Source organism: Pollicipes pollicipes, unplaced genomic scaffold, assembly GCF_011947565.3.
Source record: "Pollicipes pollicipes isolate AB1234 unplaced genomic scaffold, Ppol_2.1 Scaffold_2555;HRSCAF=2994_pilon_pilon_pilon, whole genome shotgun sequence".
In the NCBI taxonomy this organism is placed as follows: domain Eukaryota; kingdom Metazoa; phylum Arthropoda; class Thecostraca; order Pollicipedomorpha; family Pollicipedidae; genus Pollicipes; species Pollicipes pollicipes.
Genome location: NW_023596136.1, coordinates 6,904,365 through 6,925,360, shown reverse-complemented (window position 1 = coordinate 6,925,360; position 20,996 = coordinate 6,904,365). Strand labels below are relative to the sequence as shown.

The 20,996-nt window shown below is 51.7% G+C and overlaps 2 protein-coding genes and 1 long non-coding RNA gene across 3 annotated transcripts; 1 reads left to right on the top strand and 2 right to left on the bottom strand.

Moving 5' to 3' along the window:
- The first annotated feature begins 5,880 nt into the window (after positions 1-5,880).
- Positions 5,881-7,891, top strand: LOC119105357 (uncharacterized). Its single transcript, XM_037228829.1, has 4 exons — positions 5,881-5,981; positions 6,609-6,731; positions 7,123-7,281; positions 7,605-7,891. Exons 1-4 carry the CDS (start codon positions 5,906-5,908, stop codon positions 7,739-7,741), a joined length of 495 nt encoding a protein of 164 aa, XP_037084724.1. The 5' UTR covers positions 5,881-5,905; the 3' UTR covers positions 7,742-7,891.
- A 635-nt stretch (positions 7,892-8,526) lies between these two features.
- LOC119105368 (uncharacterized) lies at positions 8,527-11,710 on the bottom strand. The gene is made up of 2 exons (XR_005095049.1): positions 11,665-11,710; positions 8,527-8,979 (listed from the first exon to the last, which is right to left on the bottom strand). It is a non-coding gene; the product is annotated as an uncharacterized LOC119105368 (long non-coding RNA).
- Positions 11,711-11,803: 93 nt separating this feature from the next.
- Positions 11,804-17,843, bottom strand: LOC119107938 (acyl-CoA:lysophosphatidylglycerol acyltransferase 1; the record flags this gene model as incomplete). The annotated part of the gene is made up of 8 exons (XM_037231534.1): positions 17,821-17,843; positions 16,021-16,226; positions 13,934-14,148; positions 13,480-13,616; positions 12,787-12,914; positions 12,463-12,617; positions 11,844-11,967; positions 11,804-11,805 (listed from the first exon to the last, which is right to left on the bottom strand). Coding segments are annotated over exons 1-8 (990 nt in total), but the record flags the coding sequence as incomplete, so codon positions are not given.
- Positions 17,844-20,996: the final 3,153 nt, after the last annotated feature.

Genomic DNA, 20,996 nt, shown 5'->3' with positions numbered 1-20,996 from the left:
ATACTCTTGTTCTCCGGTAGGTGTTGGCGAATAGAAGATGATAGGAGGCGATTGATGACGTATCACGTATGTAGTGGTATCGGTTCTGCTCAGCAGTAATAGCTTGAAAGTCACAGTCCTTGCTCAAGAGTTTGAGACCGGACAGGTACTGGTTCAAAGTCTCTTCTGGTTCCTGCTTCCGAGTAGCGAGCAAGTGCCTCGCGAATATGTCACTCTTTGGTCTGACGTACAGTGACTGAAGAGTGGCAATGGCATCTTCATATGAGATACAGGCAGCTATGTGTTCATAGGCCACAGGAAATATATAATTGATGAGGGCATTCAGATTGTTTGGCTGAAGGGCTTCAGCTTCCTTCAGGAAGTTTGTCAATGTCCTATACCAGTGACTCCATTGCCTGAGCAGCAATGCTCGAACTGGGATCTGCATCAAATGTCCTAAGCCAGTGGCGCCCACTGTTGAGCAGCAATGCTCGAGCTGGGATCTGCATCAATATCCTGTACCAGTGCCTGCCGTTGATAAGCAGCAGTGCTCGAGCTGGGATCCACATCAAATGTCCTATACAGTGGCGCCGTTGCTGAGCACGCAGTGCTCGGAAATGGAATCCGCATCAAATGTTCTATGCCAGTGGCGCCGTTACTGAGCAGCAATGTTCGAGCTGGGATCCGCATCAAATGTCCTATACCAGTGGCGCCGTTGCTGAGCAGCAATGCTCGAGCTGGGATTCGCATCAAATGTCCTATACCAGTGCGCCGTTGCTGAGCAAGCAATGCTCGAGCTGAGATCCGCATCAAATGTCCTATACCAGTGGCGCCGTTGCTGAGCAGCAATGCTCGAGCTTGGAAACCGCATCAAATCGCTCTGGCTTCAAGAACTTGTCCATACTGTGTCTTGAATGATTTTTTATACAGGCTTGCTATATGAGCTAAATATATTGTACAAGTATGAAAAAGCCCCTGTACTATCCAAGGCTTTATTTAGCTCAATCGAGCCTTACTTGACAGAAGGCGTTTGAAAACAAATGTGAACGATAAATGCCAGCAACCATATCACAAAATCACCACAATACAAACCACCAATGACGCTGTCATTTCAACGTTAAACAGCCGTGTTGAAAGGTCGCTTTAGACGTGAGGTGAAGCTTTGAAGATGTTTCCATCGGGGAGCAGTTATGGCTCCGCAGGAGCGATTTCAACCATATCTGACAATCACCCACAAGTGGACTCTCCTGCTACGTTCATCGGCCCTTTTTATGCCAGGAATACCACGGAGAAATAGATAACAAGTCTATGGATTTTCTGGTGCCTATCAATGCATGCTTGTTATCGCATTATCAATAAATTTCTCAGTAATGCACTAGAACTCAAAAAAATGCTCTTGAGTGGTGAGGACATGAGAGGGGCTTAGCAACACCCAACAAGTTATTGAAGATTGCAAATAGTTTGCACCCGCTTTCGCCAAATATCTATGAGCTGCGAAGGCACGTTTCTATTCTCTTTCTACTATTTTGACCCCTGTTCTTTTGATGCGTATTAACTGGTGGCGCTCATTGATAGCGGCAGAACTGCAGTTTCTTCATTTTCGCGACCTTGTGGTAACGTAACTCTTCACACAATGTCCATGCTTTGGCCCCATCTGGTTTGCCAGAGGCCAGTGTCAAAATAGACGCGCACTTTATCTCATGCGTGCGGTTCCAGGCATACTCGACCGGCACGCAAGGCAACTTTGTTCCGACACAGGGTCATATAGACAAAAAAGTACAGTTTAGATTGGTGGCTTGTTTATTTTCTTGCTGAACTCCAGCTTAATGCGATATGGTGGTTACTGATGGGCTGTGAAGGCCCAGAGCACACGCCATTGCCATGTGCGCAAATAGTGAAAGGCGACCAGTACGTTCGGTTGACTACAACGCATTCTTCAGTCAGACATTGTTCCAGAATGCCGGAAGAATTTTCAAATAAGTGACTTTTGTTAAAAGCACTGGTTTCAAGGTCAAAGTCACAACGGATTGAGACGATCGCGTCCGTTCGCCGGGCCGGCCTGTCACCTTATGGCGTGACATCTTGCGTGCAGCCACCAATGTTTGCAGGCGGTGTTCCACATCTGCGTGGGTTTTTAAACTCAAATAACTATCTTGGAGAGCATTTTGTGCCGTTCACAACCTTGCCCTTCTTAAGACCCAAACCAATCTAGTTGCTGAGCTTTTCGAGGAGCCTATTTCAGGGTCACCCAGTGACGTTATTATCGCATCCTAGACGCGGTAATAACACCACTCAGGTACTAACATTTCATTGGTCATGCGGCGATCAAGGCAAGACAAACTATTGAGTCCTTCATATCTGGTGTTCGTGGGCACGGTCTCCAGTTACAACGACCGTCAATTGACTCTCAATCAATGTTGCACAAGCTACGATGACGTAATCAAACAATGACGTGTTGAGGAGTATATTTACTAAACAGAGAACCTGCGTTGTCTAGAGCAGTTTTTCCACTTAAAAGTATAGAAAAAACTTAAAAGTGAGCTGATTTCATCATATCGGTTACTTGCTTCAATATCTCCAAATGTGGAACATTCCATTTCAAGGGGACACATTGAAGAGAATGTTCCACCTTTGAAAATATTGAAGCAATCATGAGATATGATGAAATAGCCTCATTTGTAACTATCGAGATATATATATATATATATATATATATATATATATGTATATATATACATAAAGTCGAAAAAACTGCACCATACAACAATTATGTATGCAGTAACTATGCTGCTTAATCCGTCATTGTTTGATTGCGTCATGGAATGTTTGTATGAGAGCACTCACTCGTACCTCTTCAATCTCTCGAAATAGCGGCACGGGCTTTGAGTGATCTTCGAGCCGAACATGCTACAAGCTCGCATTTTTGTTCTGTTTCGTTTATATCCATCAATGAGTTTACGATATTTACTTGTACTCACATATTTAGTTATAGCGCTTTTCTTAAATGGAATGTTCCACATTTAAAGATGTTGAAGCAAGCATCAGATATGACGAAACAAGCTCGCTTGTAACTAAGGTATACTTTTTAAACGAAAAGACTGCTCTGGACACCACAATTTCCTGCAGGGTAAATATGCTCCCCAATGCGCCACGGTTTGATCACGTCATCGTGCCTTGCACAATATTGATTGAAAACCAATTGACGACCGCTGTATCTGGAAATCGTGCTCACGAACGCCAGATATGAACGCCTCGATAATCACATTTGTCATGGCTTTGATCGCCGCATGGCTTATGAAATGACAGGACTTGAATGACGTTGTTGTGACGTCATGCATGCTAAGATGACTTTTGAATAGTCTCCCCGACATACCTTTCCCCCCTATTCGTGGGGAGTGTAGCTCAGAACTAGCGGAACTTTGGTCTTAGGAGGGGCAAGGTTGTGAACAGCACCGAAAGGTCTTCAAGGTGGCTATTTCAGTTCAAAACCCCCAATGAATATGGAATACTAACTATAAGTTATTCGATTATAAGTATATTCCTGCAATAAGTAGGAAGAATGCATAACTTCTTGTACTGCGGGACACAAAACGTAATTCGTGTCAGCATCCGACCCTCTTATACTCTGCCTCGGTTTATTCTGAATCGCCGAGACGCCCCGCTTATCCGGGGCAGATTGCATGCGCCAGCTACGAGTAGACCGAGAGGCCGCCTCGACCGGGGCCCAGCGCACAACCCGAGAGGCCCCTGCGCAGACCAAAGCTCGACGGTTGCCCCCCCCCCCTACCCCTCGCTCCAGGCGCATGTATTCTTGCTTCACCTGCATCCACTCTCTTTCAACCCATATCCCTGAAATGATCATTTCGTATGTGCATCGACGCACTCATATTTGAAGAAAGGATTGATTATCTTCCCTTTTGTCACGCTATCCATGGTGAAACGTTGCTCGCCTTGATGTTTCACTTTTGTGAATGAGTTAAGAATACGGGTCTGATTTGCTTCTAGAGGACAATCAATGTTGGATTCCATCGTGGGACTCAGTGAAGGATTTTACCATCGGAGCATTGAATTTTACTAAGCCTCTTTAAATCACCCACGCTCGTGCTCGCACGGAAGTGGCACCACCGATTCTTAGAACAAGTGAATCATAAAAATGCAAGTCCCTCGCCTCCCACCGGATGCCTGTTTACGTGGCTATGGTCCAAGAACATGACGCGGTCTGCCGCCCGCCGTCGGCACGCTCGATATCTGCATGAAAGCGGCGCCGCTGATTCTTAGAACAAGAGAAACAAGAAGAATGGAGCCCCTCCGCTTCCACCGGATGATGCCTGCTTATATGGCTATAAGTCAAGATCATGACGCAGTGTGTTGCCACCCGTCGGCTGGCGACTCAGAGTACGGATCGACTCGGAGACGCCCGATGATGATTGCAACAAAGATCGGGGAGCGATCGGGCGGGGTAAGAGAGAGAGAGAGAGAGAGAGAGAGAGAGAGAGAGAGAGAGAGAGAGAGAGAGAGAGAGAGAGAGAGAGAGAGAGTATATATAGATATATATATATATATATATATATATATATGTGTGCACATGTATATATATATATATATATATATATATATATATATATATATATATATATATGCATATATTTGTATAGATGTATCTATTTGTATACAAATATGAATAACAATGCAAGTAAAAACTCATTATATAACTCATCAAGAAATCAAGTCATCAAGCAAAATTGCTCCACCCGGGCGCGTCGCATTTAAACGGCCACCCGTGCGCGTGCTAATTTCATCTCACCAAAGCTTGCAGCTTTTGTACTAGATGAGCTTTGGCGCTTTAGAAAAAATAAGTGTGCCGAAATTTGGTCCTCGATGAACTTTGTCGCTTACAAACCTTTGTTCTAGAAGAACTTTTGCCTTGATGGCGACTCCCACTTGGTTGCTACGTGCAGGCCGCTTTTCTAACCAACATATAATTTTTCAAGGTAATGATCAGAGCCTTTTGAATGAATGGGTTTCTTGGTCAGAGCTCACGCTAAGCCATTGTGTGAGCCCCGGTTTTTAGCATCCGGTCGTGCGATCTCGTATCAACCGCTCGACTGGCGACCGCTGCCACTGGCCGCAGGCTGTGGCTGCCAAGGCCAAATAGTGAGCGCCTAAAGCGACTCAAACCTTTTCCGTCATGAGTGCATGAATCCGAAGGCAAGCGCTCTAACAAATTGAGCTACCGAGACGGTCAAACATCTCCGCCCATTGTACGGTGTGTTAGTCATTGAACAGGTGACGGTGAGCACTATCATGGCAGTCGGCGCGCCCTAAAATCCCAGTTAACATCAGCACAAACGTTTGTGCCTGAACGACATCTTCCATCAACAAACTTCAATACGACAAACTGGTTCTCACGACCAAATTTTACCCCGGTCAAATTTTTGACCTATTCGAACGTAAGCATGACGTACTTTTGTCCTCAACGAACCTTTGTCCCAGACAGAGTTTTGCCCTATACGAATTTGAAATACGAAAATTTCCCGTGACGAACTTTGTCGTGCACAAACTTCTGCACGTACTTTCGTCTCTTAGACTTAAGTAAGAAGAACTTTATCCTGGGACCTTCCGTCATGTGAATTTTTGCCGGAAAAAACAAGAAAATAAACACATCCTAAACATAACATACAACAGAGCCTGGCGACGAGCCGGGCTAAAACCAGCGCCCAAGTCAGTGTGGCATGGCGCGGCGAGGGACGCCACAGTGAAGGTGCAGCTCGTCGGCTTCCGGGCCCGCTGAAGCTCACCTCCTCGCCAGCTGGGACGCCGCTGCCAGCCAATGGGCGCCCGCCGATGGCCGGCAGCGGTTCGCTATAAAACGGCCGGAGCGGCGGCCGGAGAGGAGTTCGCCGGGCCAGCCCCGATAGGACGAGACATGCGTTACTTGGCCCTGTTCGTCGCCCTGATGGGCCTTGCTGGCTTCGCCAGCGCCCAGGGCAGTGAGAGAATCCGTGAGTAGTATTGTACAGGGATCGGTGAGCAGTTGTCGCTGCTGGCCAAGGGCTGCAGACTGCAACTTTGTATCCATGCAAAATGTAACTGCTGTGCGAACTTCATTACCTTGCAAAAATATGATTAAAATATGAATAGACAGGCCCATGATATACTGTACCATTAACACAACAGATAACTTTGGATGTTTTGCAGCGCCTGAGAAGCTCTAATACTCATAAAATATGTCTTGGCCGCGCCAAATGCAGACCTCCTGCCTACCGTGTGCAAAATATCGTGCGGTGCGTAGGGTTTACCTGTGCTCTTATGACTGATTCAAAAGTATGGTTTGGAAACCTTTTCCTAGCCTGACAAAACGGCACCCAGCTTTGAAAATTGCCCGAGACGGGTGGTGCGACAAAGACCTAGCCGGCCGGCGCACCTTCGCCTTTCCTCATAGCCTTGATAAATTAGACGATTTGGGCCGGTCCCTACGGCTTTCGCAGAGTGCACCCGACTTCTCCTGTGGCGCTGGATTGGATCAGATCGGATGAGACCAGGTCAGGTGGGTTCTGAAGGGTGGGTGTCCCCCACACAGTGCAGCCCGGCGAGAGCCGCCGCCGTAACCGGTGGCTGTTCGGTTCCAGCGACCATCTACCGCAACCAGTACGAGTACCGCGCGGATGTGTCGTGCCCGGTCGAGTACGTCGAAGACCTGTCCGCCACGCCGCGTCCCGGCTACCGCGTCTGCACCAAGGGAAACATCGCTAGTGAGTGCTGAGCGGTGGAAGTGTCGGCGCCCGCTGTGTGCGCGCCCGGCTGTCGTGGGCGCTCCACGTGCTCCGGTGTGCAGCGTTCAGTTGAGGCGCAAACTACCTGCTGGGCTGGGCTGGGTGAACTCGGCTCGTACCGGGTGAACGCCAAGTGAAGCAGCCGGCGATAGCCTGAAGCCAGCGTTCAGCGCAAACGACAGATTATTCTGAGGTTGATTTAGCTTTTGTGTGGTATGAGTTCAGCCGACGCAGTCCCACGGCTAAGTGCGACGCGCTCTCGAATGGTGTATGCCTTAAATGACGTCTTGGCCCGGTGGCGCTTGTAGTCCCGACTTCGGGCATGTACTTCGCGCTATTCGTGTTACCAGCGTCTTCCTCTCCTGCGCAGATTGCCCGCAAGGTTCCGTTTGGTACGCCAACATCCCAGGAAGGTGCCAGAAGTGCGTGTGTGACACGGCGCAGGGCTCGCTCTATGTGGCACACTGCAACAAGGTGGACTGCGACACGCTGCCCGAACGCTCCCCCATCCCGGGTACCGGCATCTTGAGTAAGTGCGATACGTGCTGGCGGATGACGGATCCGTGAAACTGTGTGCCTCGCGAGACGCGACCTTGAATTGTCCTCGCCAGTTACATAGTGTTCTGAAAACGCACAATCCTGACTACAGTAGCCATCACAGGCATTACAGAGCTGACTCGCACACGGTTTCTGGTCGGCCTCTGAGCTGTCTGTGTCCCTCAACTGTTCCACCGGTTTCGAGCCCCAGTGACGCGCACCGGTGGGCCGCGGGCCTCGTGGCCGTTTGTGCGGCACAATGGCGGTGACCGACCGTCCCCACACGAACCCTAATCGTCCCGCGCCGCTCCGCAGAGGAACGCCGCCTTCGACAGAACTGCGGCCGGAGGAAAACGAAGGTCTGCTTAAATGAGTCGTGCAAGTACCTGGCCCGAGACCGCCGCTGCGTGTACTGCGACTGTGAGAACAAAATCACGCTCACCCCTGCCTAACTGAGTCGGACTCGGCCACGAAGCGCAACGCGGCGGCGCCCGCGGCCAGCGCAGATGGCCGCAGCTCCGGCAGCGACAACGTGCGATGACCCGCCGGGGGCCAGCTCAATGGCCCCCGGCCATTGAAATAAATGTTCGTGTCGGATAAAAGACTGTGGTCAGGGCAGGTCGTTTCCTGTAGTCACGGTACGGCGAGTTTTTAATGAAGCCCGGAGAGAGGGGGAAGAGAGAGAGAGAGAGAGAGAGAGAGAGAGAGAGAGAGAGAGAGAGAGAGAGAGAGAGAGAGAGAGAGGGAGAGAGAGAGAGAGAGAGAGAGAGAGAGAGAGAGAGAGAGAGAGAGAGAGAGAGAGAGAGAGAGAGAGAGAGAGAGAGGAGAGAGAGAAAGAGGGGATGAGTGAGAGAGACCGGCGAATGTCAATCTTGGGCTGGTCAGCCACCTCGCATCCCCTACTATGAGACATTCGTAAAGGTGGCGAAGACATGTGGGGCATGAATCAACTACCCCTGGGATCGCCGGGTTTGGGGCCCCATCAACCCCTAGGCACGCATCACAATCATGCCTTTAAACCTGAAGAGTATCACTAAGCATAGTTCCATCCATGTGCTTTAGACAGCGAGCAGCGCAATCCGGCGGACGACTTCGTGGAAGAGAGGAGTAGTGCCGTGCGATGCCTCCGACCCGTGGAGTACGCCACCGTTCGCATATAGCAATCCGAGTTTTCTATAAGGGGATGGCACGAACATGTGTCTTCTTGGGCATATCTCACATCAGGTCAAACAGTATGCTGCCACCCGAGTTTATTGTACCTGTGACAATTACACGCTTGATAAAACACTCCACGCTAGTACGCTAGTGGCACACCGGACGGCACACGTAGCATCGCGAACCAAACGCACAAACGACTAGAGCACCACTATATCACGGCCAGCCACACGAGCGCTGCTGTCCTGTGACGCGAAAACGAGCCGGGAATGGCGCGCAGTCACAGTCCGCAGTCCGCGAGCAAGTCACAATGTCCCACCACAGCCGAACATGCGTCTGCGGCTGTGCAGTTGGGCCGTTCCGACTGCTGCACGCGGCACGGGCAGCGCTTGTCAGGCCGAGGGCCGTCTCGCCCCGCTGATCCCCAACCCCGGTCACCGCAGCCAGCGTCACCCGCCCGCCACTGCCGGCGCCAGATGGCCGGCCCCGCGGCCCCAAGCACCACTGGCGATGGGCCGGGTTCGGCTGTCTCCACCTGCCGGGACGAACTACACGTCAAGTTCCGGCCGTCAGAACGGTGTCTAGCGGATGACATATTATATAGATGGCAGCACCGTCGTTCGCAACCTTTAGTCACGCAATCACGTATTTCCTATTAGGATTCTGATGGGAAAATACGTAAGTCATGAATTAATTAACATATCAATTGATGACAACATACGTAATAAAGGATGATGAGCACCAACTTGCTCAGCATCGCTTCTCGCCAAATTGAATGTTCACATCCGCTCGGGTGGGGAGCCAAATTGCCCCCCCCCCCAAAAGGTTTTTCAAGAATGGCTTCCGAATGGAGCGGTGTAGCCGCGTCAAATTTTGCATAGCTGTAAACAATGGAATATCGGATCGTTTGGAATCAAAAATTTAGATGTACCTTGTGTGGTCGCTGACCTGAATCAGGTCAAAATCAGGTTATGGTTTCAGCGAAGACAATTTCTAGGCAATCCTTCAATTTGATCCAACAGCGAAGTGTTAAACAAAGCCATGCATCTCTGGGATGCCTTCTTAGGCAACAGAACCGTTGAATAAGGAAACTAAATTGAACTCAGGTCATATATAAAGGTCAGGCCAAGGTCAAAACCAATCTGTTTTGTTACTCTAGGGCTTGCCGTATGGGATAGTTTCCGGTGCTCATTTCGAATTTATTGATGGCAGGAACCGCCTTATACATCATCCATGAAATTCTTAGAGATCAGAAAAGGTCATTGGCCTGAAATGACCTAAGTCAACATTTTTTTTTAAAAAAAAGATCTTGCCTAGCGTAATCTTGTCACTTATTCAAATGCAAAACTCAAAGCAATCTTGCATGACCTTGGTCACCATGGTCGCTATGACAAGGTCACCATGACCTTGAAAGGATCAAACGTCACTGACCTTAAACGAGCATGTGGCCTTTTGCCTAGAAACGGTTATCTAAGTTCTGGGGGCACTTTGGAGACGAACCTGGAATTTGACCTTGTATGACCTTATTCAACCAGAAGGTCATGACCTAGGAACTTGAAATTTTGACCTAAGTGAGTCCACGTACAGATCAACACACTCTGTAAATTTGGTGTCTCTAGTTTTCTTAGTTCCCGAGATCTCAGGGGATGGGGTCAAATTGACCCCCAACCGAGTAAAAGGTATCCAGCCGGCCACCCGGGCGCGTGTTAAGCGAAAGGCCGCAGCAGTGCAATACCTTGCATCGGTGAAATATCCCATCACTCACACAGGTTTACAAATTGTCTGGCCGACACCGACCAACCTGAATGTGGCAGGACGTTACGAGCCCCCTCCCCCCCCCCCCCCCCCCCCCCTCCCTCTGCTTTGTTAGTAGTGTTAGTAGCATTGTGTTAGGCACTACTCGTGGTGCAGCAGAATTGCGGTGGCTTGTCCGATGCTGGCAAACGCATATCAGCGTGTGTGTCACTAACACACAGCCAATCTTTTTCGACGGCACGTCGAGCACGTTTCTATACAGGACGGAAGGCTGTAAACAGCCAGATACCTGGATCAGGGGCGGAATTAATGTCATATATTAGAGAGTCAGTTGGGGAGAACTTTGCACTGCGAGACACATAATGAACAGCTGAGAGCCCAGAACGATCGCATAAGGTCATCATCAAGTTGGGAGCGGTTGAACGCTATCTCACGCACCAAGCACTCTGCTTTCCAAGCCAGCTCCCACTGCAAAGCAGAGAAGAGCCTACACTCAGAGCGGCGTTGGCTGATCCAGCGCGGAGCGAGTCGGCTCAGAGCAGGGCTGCAAGGCCTGACCGACCGTACCAGACCGGCAGTCAGTAGCACCAGACCACGGCATCAGGCCGGCGGCCAGCCACGTCACAGGACTAGAGGCGGTCCGCAGCCAACCATGTCAGGGGACGACACCAGGCCGGCGTCTAGCCACGTCACAGGACAAGAGGCAGCCCGCAGCCAATCATGTCAGGAGACAACACCATGCCGGCGGCCAGCCACGTCACAGGACGAGAGCCGGTCCGCAGCCAATCATGCCAGGAGAAGACACCAGGCCGGGGGTCAGCCACGTCACAGAACGAGAGCCGGTCCGCAGCCAATCATGCCAGGAGAAGACACCAGGCCGGCGGCCAGCCACGTCACAGGACGAGAGCCGGCCCGCAGCCAATCATGCCAGGAGAAGACACCAGGCCGGCGGCCAGCCACGTCACAGGACGAGAGCCGGTCCGCAGCCAATCATGCCAGAAGAAGACACCAAGCCGGCATCCAGCCACGTCACAGGACGAGAGCCGGCCCGCAGCCAATCATGCCAGGAGAAGACACCAGGCCGGCGGCCAGCCACGTCACAGGACGAGAGCCGGCCCGCAGCCAATCATGCCAGGAGAAGACACCAGGCCGGCATCCAGCCACGTCACAGGATGAGAGCCGGCCACCACACAATCATGTCAGGAGAAGATACCAGGCCGGCGACCGGCCACGTCACAGGACGTCCACAGGAAATGTGCAGAGCAGTAGTGAGAAACCTGAACAGCTGGAGCTGGCGGACGGCACGCCGAAAGCGACAAAAGGAGATGCCCGGGCAGCGGCCGGGACGGGGACGAACGAGGCACAATCGCCCCCAACGGCCCCCTAGTGACGAGCCCGCACTCGGACACCGCTGCCGGTGACCCAGCACCGCCTGGCGGCCAGCCGACCCGTCTGTCGCACTCACCCAGCCGGTCCCCGCGGGCCGTGCCGTGCCACCGGCTCATCCCCGGCCGGTGAGCAGCGCCCAGAGCGCGCAGCCGGCGCGCAGCTGCAGCACCAAAGAGCCGAGGAAGAACGCCTGCCGCAGCAGCCAGCCCAACATGTCCTGCTGGAGACTGCGCGGCGGCAGCGGCGGCCGGTCGGCGTCGCGGCGTCCGCCCGCCAGCGGCGGGAACCGGCCCGTCCGGTAGTACTCGGCCAGCGCCGCCTCCTTCTCGCAGAAGAGGCCGTACAGCCAGCCGGTGAGGCCCTCGGTGTCCGTCGGTACCTGCGGAAGTGGGGCTATTACGCTGGGGCCGGTCTACTCGCCACCAGCCGAGGTCCGGTCCGCTTCGGCTCAGCTGGCGAGCTCGCGGGGTGGCTCAGATCGGATCAGCGAGCTAGGTGGCCGGAAGGACCGAAGACGCGCCAGATCAGGCACCGACACCACGCACACCACAGAAAGGCCGCCGTGCCTCCCCCAGCGGGGTGACACGTCAAAGCACTGCCCGCCATGAAGAACACCTTAAACACTTGCAGGCATCTGCTGGGGGTACTCTGGTGTCACGCACATCGCAGAATGCCATCCATATTCCACTGGTTGCCTTCATCCCGTCCAGTGCGAACGCAGGGATGAGTGACTGCCGCGCGTGGCAGGCAGCGCCCGCTCCAATGCGGCCGCCCTTGCGCGCGGTGTAGACAGCGGCCCCAGAGGTGATGGTACCCGTCACACAGTGTGGACGGCGAGTCCAGAGGCGACCGGGGCATGCCGGCCGACACTGACCTGGTCGATGCTGTACACGCGGTAGTAGAGGTACACCTTGCAGGGCGGCAGCGAGCCGGCCATGACGTCCAGCAGGTGGAGCGGTCGGTCCGGCTCCGGATACGCCACCGTCACGTCCACCACCCAGCGCAGGCCGGCGCGGCTCGGCCGATCCCCTGGTGACGCAGGGCCGCGTGCCATCACAACGCGCCCGGCCAAACATCACAGCAAGCGAGACGACACAGCACACCCGCCCCGCTCTGCCGCTGCCGACACTGCGGCGTGTGCGCTCTCAGTCCGAGCGCTCCTCGCCCGCCATAGCCGGGCGCCCGGCCGGACACTGACCGTGGCCATTGGCGTGGCCGGCTTTCGGCCTGCTGGCCGGCCTCAGCTGGTCGAGCACGGCGCGCGCGGCGCCCAGCCGCGGTAGCGTCACGTGCTGCAGGTGCGGCAGGCCTTGCTTCTGCGCGAACCTGCCGGCAGGCGCGCGCTGTCGTGTCAGAGGCAGAGGGTGCCGAGGTGGCTGCTGCCGACCGGCCGGTCAGTGGTAGGGGGCGCCACGCTCAGCGCCCGCCCGTCTTCAGGCTTAGGCACTGCAGTAAGCTGCACAACGGAGCAATTGACAACGTTGACGTGGGATTTGTTTAAAGCGAGTGTCTTAGGTCAGCCATGCACCTTATTCTCTTTTGGCGACAGCATCATGCTAAAGGAATGCAGTGCTACATGTGAGAATGGGAAATATGTACGCCACCACAACATTGGCCTGCCATCTCGCGGTAAGCTGCATAAATTGCCTGCTATTAAGTTGTTTAATAACCAAAGTAATACAAACAACCTTGTTGCACAAATATATCTAACTTGCATCAAAATATTCAATAACAACTTCAATACATTTTATAACTCAATTAACTCAAATTACTTTTGTCCATGCCTGTGGGCAATGGCCTCAGCGTATAGATAAGTGCGGACAGTTGGATGTTACAGCCACCTGCAATGTGCACCGCCATAGCGAGCCGTACCGCCGCACGGAGACATTACCTCTGGCTGGCTTCCCGGCGTTTTCGTAAGAATCCGCCTTCTGGAAAAAGTAGTATCCACTTCCTATCCAAAGATAAGTATTGCTTTGCGAGGAATTCCTTCAGTTCTTCCACTGATTTTTCCCTCTTGTCTTTTCCCTGGAAAAATGCCGTGGTAAAAAAATACCCAAAACACAAAGCACTGACCCATAAACAAGAACAGCCTTCGCCAGACGTCCTCTAATCCCTCACTGCATCCCGGACACCAAGACAGTGTCAAGGACACTGATGCCGGCCTTAGTTGCCACAAACACATCTTGGCTGGTCACTGGTGGCGTCTTTATGTAAACTGTAAAGGCATGCATACTTGCAATCTTCTTCTCAAAATATTTACTCGATGCGTAACAAACAAATATGTAGCCAGATATTCCGTTCTGCAGTCCCAGCCCACCGCTGAGCGAGCCGCCGCAGCTCACCGACTCAACGAAGAAGTCTCCGCGGATCTGTGACACGACGCCGAAGTGGGTCCACCGGAACATGGCGTCCATGATCCACATGCTGTGGTCGGCAGCGTAGCGGCGCGAGGACAGCATGGCCATCAGCACCGGCACGTCGGCTGTCGACTGGTGGTTGGCCAGAAACAGGCACCTGTCGCCCAACAGGTCGTCGATCGTGTCCCCCAGCTCCGTCACTGCGGCGCACAAAGGTGTCGAGCGCTGTCACTGCCGCACCGGACGCCAACCACAGCTGTGGCTACAATGCGGTCACTTGTCCATCTCCATTATCATGATGTAACGAACTATCCATATCTAGCCTCGCTGCGATTATGCTTACCAGCAAAACTCATTAAGCGTATGTATTTTGTATCTAACCATTGCAGTGGTTGAGCAAGCCAGAGGAAATAGCTGCAGTGCAATACAATTTCAAGGCATTCAATGAAAGCACCATCTCGAAATGTGTGGCGACATTCCTGTCGTGGAAATGTAGCGCTTCTATGCTACAATACGAAGTGTAATGCATGGCAGGAGTACGCTTTTGCCGTATCATGACATTTATATTACAACACTATATGAGTTAAGGAGAATGCTCAACTTTTTAAAATATTGTAACAAGCATCATATATGATGAAATTAGCATACTTATAATTATTGATGCATACTTAAGTGTAAAAACTATTCTGGACGATACAATTGCTCTATTTGGTGATTATGCTCTTCAACGCATCATTGATTGTGGTTTCAACCTTGCACAGCAATGATTGAGAACCATTTGACCGCCGATATGTCTGGGAGCCGTGCTCACGAACGTCAGATATGAACAACTTGACAACTATATTTGTATTGGTCCTGATCGCCGCATAATCAATGGAATGACACAATTTCAATGACGTTATTACGGAGTCATGGATGCTTGGGTGACTATGGCATCGTCTGCGAAAGTCTGCAGTTTCGGGGGCGTGTTATTAAGAAACTATATGGGTTTGGTTGTTAACAAGGGCAGAGATGTGAACTGCGCCGAATGGTCTTAAAAGGAGTGCGTCTAGTGTTTTCGATTTTCCAAATAAACGCCTACGGAGAGTTTTGCAGCTAGCTATGGTTAATTTTGGCGCTTTAATGTGTGTTTTGGTCTTGCAGCATTTTTTTTATTACTTATTTTCATAGCTCGTATCGATGGCTGAACGAACGCTGAATGTATCGATGGCTTGCGTGAACAAATACAATGCTAAAAAATGAACCAATCAGCGGGCAGAAAAGGACGAATGCACGGGCTGATGTGTGGCAGGTAACTGTGTGCAAGTGCCATGGCCATTATTTTCGTTGCTACGGTCTCGTGCGTATAGGGAGAACGCTGAAAGTATGCAGCGGTGCGCACTTAAAGGTCTCTTGCTCAATTCGAGACGGAAAAATATGATACCCTGCACATGCCTGGTGTACCAGCCACATGGCCGCAACAATTTCAGCGCATGTGCCTTTTTATTTCAGTGCACGTTGAATTCGGTGCACGTGCATTTGGAATTCGGTCATTAATTTCAGGGTAAAGGAAGTCGCGGTCAAAACAACTCAGAACAATCGCATTCTCCTAGAGTCTAGTGCAGTCTAGTGCTAGCAATCGACATCCTCGAAAAGCCATTGACTAGAGCTAACAATACCTTCTCAATGAAGTCGATGTGTTTAGTAATGAATATCGCTTGGGGGCTATCCAATAATTTCGTTCTTCTATACAAACCAAGGCAAATTTGGGGGTCGTGGCAATATCTCGCCAGTGGAGGCGAAATGGTAGAAACCACAATGACACCAAAAATTATTAATGGAAATTCCCTATCATCCTACATGCAAAGTTAAAAATCCCAACTCAACTGGACGCACTACCTTTAATATGGTTAGTTCAGTTCAAAACCCCATAAGAATATGAAACACTCCCGGTAATGCCTGGTATGAACAAAAAACATCCTAGCTCCTGGCTTTTCCTCGCTGTGCCTAGACCTTAGCAGATGCATGCCACGGGGTTAAGAGATGCACCCCTCCGAGCAGCGGCAGCGGCGGGAGCGGGTCTGCGATCTCACAGTCATAGCCGGCCGTGTAGCTGAGGATGCCGACCATCTGCACCAGGCTGTGGAAGAGGAAGCCCTCGAACCACCAGTAGAAGTGTGGCGCCAGCCAGTGCAGCGGCGACAGCAGCGCCATCCACACCAGGTACACCGGAATGGCATACAGGTTGTTCAGCAGGAACAGCAGCACCCGGCTGGCGCATCGTGCGCTGTGCAGGCACCTGGCGGAGCAAAGCATGAGCGTCACACGCGGCTGTACACTGGGGGGGGGGGGGGGAATACGAGCGTCGCACACGACTGTACACTGCAGGCACCTGGGGGAGCGAGACATGAGCGTCACACGCGGCTGTACACTGGGGGGGGGGGGGGATACGAGCGTCGCACACGACTGTACACTGCAGGCACCTGGGGAGCGAGACATGAGCGTCACACGCGCTGTACACTGGGGGGGGGGGGGGGGGGAATACGAGCGTCGCACACGACTGTACACTGCAGGCACCTGGGGGAGCGAGACATGAGCATCACACGCGACTGTACACTGGGGGGGGGGGGGGGGGAATACGAGCGTCGCACACGACTGTACACTGCAGGCACCTGGGGGAGCGAGACATGAGCATCACACGCGACTCACACTGTGCCGGGCACGACACCTCGGCTCCAGGCGGCAGAGTCGGCTGCCGCGCGGGGCCCGACCTCGCATGGAGTGAGAGGGGAATACGGTCAGCGGCGTGATCCAGCGTCAAGTGCGACACAGTGAGCTAGATACGCTTTTGAGCTGGGGTGGGAGTGGAAAATTCCACCGCAAAAAGAGGGTACAGAAGTGAAAAATGCAAGTTACCAAAGCTGGAACTCACGAATCAGTGACAGATACTCTGGCTGACAAAGACACATTTCAAGCCAGCATGGACCTAATATAAACATCGTAACACCATAAACAAGACAAAAAGTTTCTGTCTTCACATTTTAGGTTATTACAATGAAACAGAATAAATTATATTAAAGTAATATAATAATGGCGTGATAAGGAACAACAACTGTGAACACCTAACGTTCTGGTTCTGTACTTTGCACTTCCTTCTCCCGGGATATTTTAGCGCAAAACAGAGCAAAGGAGATCAACAACAAAAATAACAATAAAATATTTAACAAGCGTAACGCATTCAAATGAAAGGAGCCATGGACTCCTGCACATCAACACATCACCAAATCAAACAAACAACAACTGACATTCTTTTGGCTTCTGTTAAGATGGGGCAGGAAGTGTAAATGTTACGTCACTATTCCTTGCAAAATACTTATGCTCACCTCCACAAAAGTTACTTAACTAAGCCTAACCTAAAAAGCCTTGCCCATGTCACCCTGCCTAACCTATTTGTATTACATCAGTATTTGTAAGTCACTGATCCTGGCGAAATTCTTACTGCTGCTTACCATGTACGCAATCAGCTTAACCAAAATATCGTAGATCCTAAGGAGACCTGGCGCGCAAGAGACAGCGAGAAAGGAGACGGCTGATCAAAATATTGAATCAATCCAGCCAGCTTTGACCGTCCTCTACTTCGACGACCGCGAAGACATAACATACATGAGCCGCGCACAATCACGGGAATGCCATCGCTGAGTCAGGCAGCAGCTACGTGACTCACTTCACGTTCAAGTCCGGCCGCGCCCTGCACTAGCTCGACGAGCTACACTCCGTGAGCTCACGGTGCGACGGTCACGTCAATGTGCCCGGCTGCGACGACACGGCTGCGAACACCGGGACGACAGGCGGGGTGTGCCGGCTGTTTGAGCTCGTCACCGGGTCACCCGTACACTGCTTCATCTGCCAGCTGCATGGCAACGAGCTGAACCTCCGCCATTTGCTGCTGAGCCTGGACGGCACGACCACGGGACCGAAATTTTCCTGGACCCATCAGCGCCGGAGAGGTCTGGGACACGGGCGTTGTGTCAGTAGAGGCTATGGCGGGGCACGTGCCAAACCTGCCGGTCGGCCTGATCCAGCAGCCGAGCACAGACTAGCAGCTGCTGTACCTGCTGGTCTCCGCCGTTCAAAACGGTTCGGTCCGAACCGCGACGGCCCGGCGGTAAAGCGAACCACCGAACCACGCCAGGTAAATATGAAAACGCTTATCTTCGAATTTATAGCAATGAATGTTTAAACTGCATAACGTATCACTCGCCATTTCATATGCTCACTGTTGAGCATTTACTCATTATCATGCGTTGTACCATAGTATGTCAAATCATTTACTCGTTGGTTCATGCTACTTTACAGAGGCGCAATAATTTCCCCATGATCTAATGCTTAGTTCGTAACGAATTGTTCTAATCTATTCGCTTTTGTTTTCGGATGGTTGACAATGGGCTCTCGCCTGCCCCTGGCTTGCATACCTACTGAGACCTCCAGCACCACTCTCTAGGACCTCGCCCAGTACGAGGTTGGCTGTCCACTATGTGCCGGTATGGTCCGCCATCCTGCAAAACAGCAGTTGCGACTTCGGCTCGCGCAACTTGTTTCGGAGCATTGCCCTACTCCGCGAGCTGCCGCAGCACACATAAGCCACGGTTCCGCCAGTCCCCCAGCGCAACGGATACTGGGCCCGTCGGGAACAGCTGCTGCTGGACACGATGGGGGACGAGAACCCTGCGGTCCGCGAACAGGCGGCTCCGGTCGTCCCGCCGCGCGTGATCAGCAAACCGAGGATCTTTTTCAGCCCAGGGTCTCCGCCATCCCAGCGATAAACTTCGAAGCCGTGGGTTACACCAAACTGATCTGGCGCGGGCCAGTTACACAGCCTCCACCGCGAGACCTCAACGACGGCGAGCTGCGGGACAAATTGAGGCTCCGCTGGCCATCCCGCCTAATCCGGTTCCCACCCGGGCGGTGGAGAGAGCCGTGCGCACCGTCCCCGAGGCGTGTTCGGGGCAGATGGGAGAAGAGGCGCGGTATGGCCCCAACACGGCCAAGCTCAGGCAACGCTAGATTCTCCCAAGCGTCTAGGAAATATTTGCTGCCCTGTAGGTAAGCCGGTAATTGTTAACTAATCACATGCTCAAAAGCATCAGACCCCCATTTTAACTCCAATTTATTATACAATGGCTCGAACCAATATCTAGCTTTATGCTTCAGTTGGTCAACATGTTAACTGAAAATGCACGCATGATCACAGGATGCACTGTGTCCCGTTTTCAGCAATTCCACGGTTGCTGTGCTTCCATTACAGCCCCTTTAAGTGGTCTGCCGCTGGTGGTTGTAACAGCAGACCACAGCAAGGCAGCCGCCGCCGTCGCCGCCGCCGCCGCCGCACCGTTCCGTCCGCCCACTGTCCAGATGCAGGACAGTCATTCGAGAGCCTAGATTGGAGAGCGGGCCGCTTGACCATCACTTGGCGCCCCCACTGAGCGTTTGGGCCGGCGCATCGGATGCGCAGGCTTCGGCCAGGAGCAAGATGTGCACGGGGTCACCCTAGTCCCCTCTACGCCCGTGACGCGGGCTGCAGACCTTGCTTTATGTATTCAGTTGTAAGATGTATTGTGTTGTGTTGTGTTGTATGATGTATTGTTGTAAGATGTTGTAAGTTGTATTCAGTTGTAAGTTGTATTCAGTTGTAAGTTGCATTCAGTTTTAAGTTGTATTTGTATACCAGGCAATACATTCTGAGTCCTATGCTATGCAGGGTTTCGTTTGCAGCACGTGAGTTGTCTTTAAGCGGTGAAGGTCTGAAGAGTACGTACCAACGTACTCGTACGAGTTCACACTCACAGCGCAACAATTTCCTGCCACGCGACAATAGATCGGGCAATGTCTAATCCGCGTATTAGATCTCAGATCGGGATATTTTCATACGATGGTGTAAGAAATGTTCGGTAACATCGTTTCCATACATGAAGCTATTTTGTATCGCTTGCCGCCCACGGCTTGGTGTTACCTGCGGCGGCAGGCGCCGCCCAACTTGCGGTGACCGCAACGCCTTATGTCGGTTTGCAGAGATATTCTGATTGGCTCGCGCATCATGAATTCAGGTTTTTAGGATGTTGCTATGCCGTGCACTTTTGGGCTCCAGCGCCCAGGAATTTATTTGTCTCACTTGGCTTTGTTACTGATGACATACCCTAGTGTCCAGGTTATGCGGAGCCTTGTTCATGCTTGATGGTTTCAAGCGAGCTCGGTTTTGGCTGACGTCTTTAAATCTCTGAAAGGGAAATATGGGCTTGGTATGTGTGGTTAAGCAACATCAGGAAAGAATAAAAAATTCACATAAAATATGGGGAAAAGGGATGCAATTTCCTTCTCATAGGCTGTTGCATTACACCCAAAGTCGGCGATTCTGGGACAATGGCATTAAAGTTAAGTTAAGCCTCTGACCGGAAGCATGACTTCCCTTAGTGTTTTACGCACAGGGCGGTTACCCGGAAAAGATCAACATTTCCTTGGTTTGCAGTAGGGCGGATCACAACGAGGCCAAAAATGAAACGCCAACGCAACGAAGGACGTCCACACTGGATCCTCACGTGAAACAAATTACGTAAACAAATTTTGAGCCTGCGTGTTCCCAACCTTAGAAGCAAGAACATCGATGGCCGGGGTTACAGTTTCGATGAAGCCGAGCGACTTCGGGCGCTGCAGCTATCACCGGGCGGCGGGCGCCTCAAGCGCTAGAACAGCCGTCGTAAAATAACGTTTCCGAAAGTCTTTCTAAATCAATCCGTGCCGGTCAGCTATTGGGTTTAGGCGTACATCTCGCCGGCATAATTTCTGGATTTTAACTGAGTGGATTAACAGCGACGGTCACCCCGATAAGAGAGATTCTACAATAACTTGTCCCGTTCCATGGTCAAATTTCAAAACCTGCCAGAAGTATTGTGAATGCTATTACGCTCCTTTTCTAGGTCTGAAAATTGTTTAGGTGAAACATACGCGAGGATTATTTCCTTAACGTACGAACTGACACCCTCAAGTGTTTAACCATACTCTTTCGAAAACAATA

What these genes read in the sequence shown, in the direction of transcription:
- LOC119105357 (XM_037228829.1), top strand. Translation starts at nt 5,906, where the DNA reads ATGCGTTACTTGGCCCTGTTCGTCGCCCTGATGGGCCTTGCTGGCTTC. An exon ending in CCAGGGCAGTGAGAGAATCC is followed by an intron (nt 5,982 to 6,608) that starts GTGAGTAGTATT and finishes GTTCGGTTCCAG; the next exon opens with CGACCATCTACCGCAACCAG. An exon ending in CCCGGGTACCGGCATCTTGA is followed by an intron (nt 7,282 to 7,604) that starts GTAAGTGCGATA and finishes GCCGCTCCGCAG; the next exon opens with AGGAACGCCGCCTTCGACAG.